The sequence below is a fragment of the Bactrocera neohumeralis genome, unplaced genomic scaffold, assembly GCF_024586455.1.
Source record: "Bactrocera neohumeralis isolate Rockhampton unplaced genomic scaffold, APGP_CSIRO_Bneo_wtdbg2-racon-allhic-juicebox.fasta_v2 cluster11, whole genome shotgun sequence".
In the NCBI taxonomy this organism is placed as follows: domain Eukaryota; kingdom Metazoa; phylum Arthropoda; class Insecta; order Diptera; family Tephritidae; genus Bactrocera; species Bactrocera neohumeralis.
The window spans coordinates 19,225,201-19,233,863 of NW_026089624.1; the positions used below are offsets into that span (position 1 = coordinate 19,225,201).

An 8,663-nucleotide genomic window follows, 5' to 3' on the forward strand; every position below is an offset into this window, starting at 1 on the left:
AACCTGGGAAACGAGGCCAATCTGCGACAAAATTATGTAACGTAATTTCCGAGGGAAAACTAAGTTGGTGCTTTAGGTAGCGGTAAGCGATTGGCGACAAAAAAAATACACCCAAAGCTAAAGTTTTAAGAAAACTATCATATCGCCGACCTTGACTTTGGCGATTACTATTAACAAAACTACTTCTAATACAAGCACCTAACTGAGGAGGAACTTTACTGCAAACTATGTATCTCAAGAGGATCTGACTTTTCCCTAAATGAACTACTTCTTAACATTTCCCTACATCTTTCTAATTCAGTTGCCATTTGGACCAACTGAGCTTTTAAACTCCTATTCTCCTGTTCTTTTTCATCTAATTTTATTTTTAAAATCCTATTCTCTTCCCTCAATTTTTTTTTCCTATCTGTCCCTGCTGTCAGACCCCTACATGTTTGCGCGGCTTTTTCATTACTATTTAGTAGTTCCTCCTCAAGAAGTGGCAGAGGCTCTAAAATATTACCGCGGTCTTCCCTTTCTAAAAGCGGAAGCAGCTGCCTCGATGCACCGTTTGCATTTGAGGCAGATTCTTCCATTTGGGGAAAAAAATCTTCAACGCCCATTTCAATAGGGTTTTCAAAAAAGAATTTGGGGCGTTAAACATTGGCTCAATAATTAAATTTATATCCGGAACGGCTCTCGGACGCAATTTTTTTGCGTTACGCATTTCTTCAGAAAAATGCCGCTCACACCCAAAATATATGTTTAGGTGTTTTTTCTTTTGATCTTCAAAAACACCTAAACGTTTGAGCCAACATTTACGCCTATTAAAAGAAAATACGAAATGTTATATATAATCATAAAATATGTATAATAATAATAATAGTGCAAAAAGTGCATATTTAATGAATATTTTAAAGTACGATTTTTTTTTATAAATATCATAAATATTCAAAGATAAATCGTTACTTTAAAATAATTTATTTAGTTAATTAACGGTAATGGAAACAAATTGACAATTAAGCTCTTAATACGTAGAGCGCGACAGACTGCAAGCGACATTTGTCAAATATTAAAATACACACGTTCTTAAAGACATAGTTATTGAGGCAGCTGCACGACTACATAACTGTGTCCATAAGAACGTGTGCATTTTAATATTTGACAGATGTCGCTTGCAGTCTGTCGCGATCTACTTGTTCAGCATATCACACTTAAAAATACCCGGAATTTCAAATTCATTATCCAATCTATTTTACTTGCACAATTGAAACACTTATTTCATGGAAAGTAAAAGTCACAAACACTTTTTGCACTATTTAGCGTTTTTTACTCACCGTTCGAGATCCGTTCCACTGTTCGGAAAACTGAATATTCTGCCTCCCTCGCTGCAGCCAGCAACACATTTCCTCCAACTGCTGGTTGTTTTCGGCATTTTATCTGTAAAATAAAATAAAAAAATATTAAATAAATGCAAATTTATTTAATAAAAGTTAAAATATACTCACATCTTCCAAATTATGTGCTGTTTTGCTTTCGCTATTCTTCGAACTAATGGCCGTTACAAATGGAGACAAAAAAATGAAAAATGTCTCCATTCGAATATTAATTTGGCGGGATTTCAATCTGGCCATCGCTCGTTTCCAATTGCTAAACGTCAAAACCTCCTGAACTCGATGAACTGTCAAAGTTTAGGTGGTTTTGACGTTTAGCAATTGCTCTCTCACTTCCAGTGAGAGAGCAGTTAAAGATCTCTTTATCTCTGACTCCTATTCCGCCCGATACTCCACAGCCAGACGTTCATTTATCACTGGAATTATCATCGAACAATGCAAGCAGCTTCAACGGCGACTCAGAGATTGAGAATTTAGTAGATAACCTTTTCGTGGCAGCTTTCTGAGGGGTGAATAGCGGCCATCTTGGATTTCAGAGGTAGCAACGCAGTGCTGTATATATTGAGGCAGTAAATACTTAGCATATTTATTCTATTAAATAACAAAAACTATAAATATTGTTGCTTAATATAAAAGGAAATTATTTATTAATGACATATGTATATTTACTAATATTTGATTTAAACGCCATAGTGTGTCATGCTTCGCCCATAAAAATATCATTTACTGATAGTCAGATATTCTTTATGTAGTGAGTTCTTATTAATAAAAAGCAGCCCTGTTTTTAGATTTCTCGGTGGTGAGTTTTCTTCTGAACGTATTTGTTTTCAATTGACAGACAGAAAACATAAAACGGTTTGTATTCGTAAGTTTTTGAAATATTATTACCAATAATTTTAATTTAGAAAGAAGATATTTAGGCATTTGAAGCTGAATTTTTAATACATCGTTCTAATTCTCATCCGAATACTAGTTATGATAATTTATTTTTCAATATTTAAGTTTTGCAATTTCCTCACCACCCCAGGGCTTGCAATAAAGCGCGTTACAGACTTTTTTTAGGTGTTCGGTTCCCCGGTAGGCCTATTTCCACCTTTTCAACTTAAAATAAACATAATTAATAATTTACATAAAAATTTAAATAAAAATATTGCACAAAATAATTTAATAATTAATAAAGATTTCTAAGCTCTCACAGTAGATGCATCCAAAATCCTACAACTCTATTAAATACATTAAAATACAGAAGCTAACTTTTAGAAGGGGGAGGTAGTTACCTATGTGAAATGCACAAATATTTGATGTGCGAAATTTGAGGGCTGGCTGCCTGCCTATTAAAAATTCTTAAAGAAAAATATGTTCTAATTCTTGTAAAAAGTATTTTAAAACGTCGCACATTGGGGTAAAATGTGTCGATTTTGGAGATTAATTCAAAAATCAAAATTCAAGGTACAAGTAAATTTTTGGTATCAAACAAAGGTAGATAAAATTCTACATCACTAACTGAACAAATATTTGGCAAAAAATTTAAAGTTTTCTTGTAATATTCTCTGAAAATTGCAAGTTTATTTATTTTTGTATGCGCACAGTGATATACGTGACTTTTTTTTAATTTTTCGAAATTTTTTATTTTTTTTTAACTGGACAAATCTTGAGAAAATTGTAATAGAGCCTTCTTGTTCAGGTAATTTAGTAAATACAAAAAGATTTCATTTGTGTTTTTACGTGTCTCTAAGTATTTTAATTTTTTTTGGGCGAAAGCCTTAAAATATTGGGATTTCGACCTTATATGCAGACATATAGTTGTGAGTTAAGCGGGGTAAAGCAAATCTTGTTTCATTCCTGTAATCTATGACTGTTGTAGTTTCTTTTTGTAAAAAAAACAGTTGCGCCAATACTGCGCACTTTCTCAGTATATGCATTTCTTTATGCGAACTGCCTGGTCAAACATACACGAATACGTTACGATAAGCGGCAGTTTAAATGCATAAGAACATATTCCGGATTAGTCTAAAATTCGCGTTTTACTTACATATGTATAATAATAAACATCATCACATACATTTTTGAAATAAAATTTTGACTTCTTACATTTTGTAATAATTAATTAATATGGCATAAGGTTCTTATCTAAGGTTTAGGGTATATGTAAAATCATGATAACCGACATTGTTTTTTCCCGCGCAATTTTTATTACTAATGTTTGTATGTCATGTGCAGTCGAGAGAAATAACAATAGTGATGTATATTTAACTAACATGATAAAAGCGATACCGACATTCACTACATTTAAAGAGGATAAAAATATTATTATCTTCCTTATAGGAACCAGTTCTAATGTAATAATGAAAAACTCTGCTGTGATAAATTTAATGAAAAATTTTAATTTTTAAAAGAGCAATTGAAAAAGCGTATTGAGCTATCTGATGAATTTATAAAAGAGTTTGATGATAGGATAAAAACCTTTATTAGTCAATTTAAAATTCGTTGGAGCAGAGCCAATAGGCATGAAGAGCGTTTCCTTAGAATAAACCAAAGTTGGCTGGATTCTTCGATAGGTTTCACCCATTCACAAGGAATGAAACGTGGCTGCAAAGAACTTTCATTTGAAGAATCAAATGAGAAAACGAAGCAAAAAAAAGTAAAGAAGAAGCATTAGAGTTGATCGTGATAGAGAGTGGCAATAATAATGAAGTTGATGATGACGATGATGATGAAGGCGATGATAAAAATTCAAGCGAAGACGACAATGATCATGAATATGATAATAGTGATGAAGAAACAGTTTATATATTTTAAATAAAATTTGAAGCTTAAAAAATTAAAAATTTAGAAAGCCGATGTTCTGCATATTTTGTTTTTTAAGATATAAAAAAAACAATCAAAACACTCGAATTGCATTATTTTCTTACTTCTTTATGATTAATTAACTAAAAAAAAATAACTTTTCCATAACTAGAAGACTTGTGGGACTTAATCTCCATTTTGAGCACAATTTACCCCACTGTGCGTCGGGTTGTGAATTTTCGCAGCAATTAAAAGGCTCTACAATTTTTAATATAAACTTGATTATTAACAATAATATGTATTCTTATTAAAAACTTCGACATATCTTTCTTTTCAAACTCAATTTCCAATTGATGTTTTCCTATAACGGCTAACGAGTTGTCAATTTGTATATGTCAAACGACAAATTACCACCCAGGATTGTATCCTACTGCATGCAAAAATTTGGAAATACTTGAAGCGTGTTTAAAAATTGCACAAAAAAACAACTGATTTAACAATAAACAACAACTAATATCCCGATAAAATTGAACAGATATGCAAAGTAATTCAATATAATCACTTAAATAACGTAAACACTTGCATTATTTAATATCTTTTAAAGTCTCGGTCATCAAAATTTAAAATTTATATGTAGTTTAAATGCTTAGATTACCATAATTACCATGAAAGTAGCAAAAAAAGTGTAACACAACACCCTAAGATTTTCTAGAGGTGAGTATATGTATGTAAACAAAGAAAAGGTTTATTACTGTATATACTGAGATCGAAACACAGCCTAAAGAAAAAGCAAAATCCAAATGCAAGCTCTGCCCGCGTATTACAAGGAATGCTTGAAGCAAAATTGGACTTGGAGAAGCAAAAATTTGACTGGATGAAAGAAAAAGAAAAACAGGAATTGGAGATGAAAAAGCTAGAAATTGAACGTGATGAACGACTTGCTTTGGCGAAAATGAAATTAGAAAATGAAAGAGAAGAAAAACTCAAAATGTATGAACTAGAGTTAAAATATAAAAAAGCATAAGAACTTTTTAATCCTCACATATATCTATATATATATGTATATTTTGTGTCTTTAAAGATTACATATATACAAATAAAGAAGACCTTAGCAGTTTCTAATGCTTTAAAATATGAATTCAAATTAAAAGTTGTTAATTTAGGGCATTTTGGTTGCTGGTTTTCGCCGACAGCAAAAGCTTTCAACCATATTGTTTGGCTTTTCCAAGTCATCGTAGGTTAAGGGCAGGATGTGAGGGTTTTGTTAGATTTTGCAGACCTAAAATTAATATACAGGTTATTTTTCGCAATGATATAGAAAGAAGAATACTAAATTACCTAAAAAAATTTAAAAATTATTTAATGTTGGCATTTCATTTAAAATTTTTACTATGGCTCGTCTCTTGTGTTCTCCTTCTAAGACTGGAAACTGTTGGAATTAGTTCTCATTCACTTCATTATTGTCAAAACTATCTTCTAAGTTTTCGATTTCAAATGTATCACCATTTTCCTGCTCAATTATAATGTTATGTAGAATGGCGCAAACAAGAACCCACCGGCAAGCAAGCCTTACACTTGCGTCATCTTTAATTTGGATTTTTAATTCTTTGAGGGAGTTAAACCTTTCCTTCAAAATTCCAAAGCAATTTTCAATACGCACACGATACTTGGAATGGGTATTGCTGAACTCATTTTTTTGTTGCAAAGTGCAATCGTTGGAATTTGTTCTAAAAGGGGTTACAACCGTATTCGTTAGTTTATACGCACTATCGGCTGCTATCCATTCATCGCCGCTTAAATGATCCGATGGTTTCAATGCCAGTTCACAGTTATTACAGATTCTGCTATCGTGAACGCTACCTGGATATCCTAGAACCATGTGACGGACTCTCAGTTTATACTCACATACTGCTTGAACTTTTAGAGAATATACATGCTTTCGCGAAAAATATGACTCGGGATCTTCGCTAGGTTTTTCAGCCAGTTTGATTTCTGTGCCATCAATATATCCAATACAATGCGGCAATTCAAAAAAAGTATTTCTGACAATACTTTGCCGCTTTTTAGCATCAGGCCAATACAAAAACCTTTCCTTTATTTTTAATATTGCTTGAAAGACTCGCTCAGTAACTCTTTGAATGGTTCCTCCATCACCTATCCCAAAAAAACTAGCAATTTTTGCAACTGATGCACTTTCTCCATTACAACCGAGACGATATAAAACAATGGCGAGTTGCATAGCAACGGGAAATTGTTTGCCGGAACTTGCTCCGTTAAAGAGAACATCATCTCCTATCAGTTTTAGTACAATTTCAAAATTTGCCCGATTCATTGTAACAAATTGTCGAAACCGGTTTTCGTCTAAATTTGGCAAAATATCATAAAAGAATTTTTTGGATTTTGGCACAGAGTCTTTCAAGGTCGGAATCGAATAGTGAAAGCTGAGGACAGTAAGTTTTGAATATGCCCATTCTTCAAGGATTTCATCTTCCACTTCTTCTTGATTTCGTTCTGTAAATATAAACGAAATCATTTAAATGCGTGAGTTATGTTTCTATGTTCCTTCGTTAAATAAAACACCTTATCGCTTTGAAGGTTACACCAATAATGAAATTTATTTTAAAATTAACTTTACATGAAGGTAAATACGAAAAAGAAATTTGATGAGTCAAGTAAAAATTAAAACAATAATAATTGTATAAAAGTTGGTAAACAGGAAGTAAGTATCAATTACAATTGTTGCAATGTTTTAAATTTGATGAGTCAGTAAAAATAATAAAGTACAATATTTAAATTTGATTTACATGAAGGTAAATAAGTAAAAGTAATTTGATGAGTCAATAAAAATAATAAAGTACAATATTTAAATTTGATGAGACAATAAAAATAATAAAGTACAATAAGAAAATAATAATTGTTGTTATTGTTTTATAGGTGTCTTCTGGGTTTTGGTGGGGGTTGATGTGACGATGTAACTCCTCCCCCCTTAGAGTAGAGCGATGGCCACAACGAAGTTGGTGGGGACAGAGCGGCTTCAGTGGGCTTAGGATAATACCGAATTATGGGGTTTTTCCATAACAGAGTTACACTAGTGATAGTTAAGGTGATGAGTATCAATGTTGTTATCGTTATTATGTTTCTCCTTTGAATTGCATCCTTTCTTAATCTCGTAATATCATTTTTGTTGATGAAACTGTAGTCTTTGATCTTCTCTAGGCTTAAAGTCTCTGTTATTGTTGTTATTTGCACTTTCTCTAGATTTGGTGGTGCTACGAAGATTGTGTCCCAATGGACTGAAGGGTTGTCTTTATATGTTGTTCCCGCTATCGTGACGGAACAATTCGTGTAGTGGAGAAGGGAGGTTCCTTCAATTGTGAAGTTTTGCCCACAATCAGAGGTTATCGGTAGTCCCTTTACGTTGATAACCATTATATAATTATCTTCCGGTTGGAATATATTCGATGTGGGCCCCACATCGTTCACAGGACATATTGGTGTTTTATTATTCAAAATTCTAGCGATACAAGTTGAATTATTGGTGCTTTCGAAGTCATTTGACCTCTTGCAGTAGTACACGTTCTCAATTTTTGGGCAAATCTCTGTTAAGTATTGGAGCTCGTGGTTATTGTAACTTACGTATGGTTTTGTTTTAATTACTTTCGTATTATTTATAGGAAGAGGAATGAGATGGAAAAGCGAATTCGTACTTTTAGCCAAATTTGGAAGTTTTATATTAAAAATTAGGTTGCTATTATTATAATATGCTTGGAGTTCCAGAAGTTCGTAAAGGTGTCCGTCCGAAACTAAGTCAATATTCTGGGACTTAAAATGGTGTCTTATTTCATCCAATTCATCTGGATGAAGAATAAGCTTTGATACTACACCAAGTTTTGCGAGCATTACAGCTTCTATTATGTCAGAGATATGGTTCAATAATAAATCTATATTATAATCAAGCTGATTCATGTATTGGATTTCTAATAGCGCATTGTCTTCTTTTAGAATATGATTAGTTGTTTTTGTTGAGAGTTTTTCTAAAAATTTTGTAATGCTTTCCTGATTGTTATTCATATGCTCTGTCAAATTTTTAAATCTCTGTATCATTTGTATATTCAAACTTTTTTGATTTTCCTCTATTATTTTTGAATTTAATGTTGTGTCCTGGAGTTCTTGTATTTGTTTGTTTATAGTCATAGCATCATTTGCGTCCATGTTCCCAGTAACATATTTTATTACAGAGCCTGAGCCGTTGAATAGTCCTCGTTTTGTACGTTTATATGGATTTAATGTCTGTAGTTTGTTTTCGAGTCCTTTAAGTTTCATCTTACAAATTTTAGCAGCATCTTTTAGAAGGCTATTTTTTTCAAATTTGTCTACGATAGTAATTAATTTTGAAGTTTGCGAATTATAATTGTCCAAGTCTATTATATGAATGAAATTGAAATAACTTTCAATCGTTCTCGCGTGTCCAATCTTCAGGGCTATCATATTCTGGTCTTCGTC

General features: G+C 32.3%; 1 protein-coding gene across 1 annotated transcript; it reads right to left on the reverse strand.

Moving 5' to 3' along the window:
* Window positions 1-6,779: 6,779 nt before the first annotated feature.
* Window positions 6,780-8,372, reverse strand: LOC126766043 (uncharacterized). The gene has a single exon (XM_050483747.1). The coding sequence runs from the start codon at window positions 8,370-8,372 to the stop codon at window positions 7,089-7,091; it is 1,284 nt and encodes a 427-aa protein (XP_050339704.1). The 3' UTR covers window positions 6,780-7,088.
* Between the last annotated feature and the right edge of the window lie 291 nt (window positions 8,373-8,663).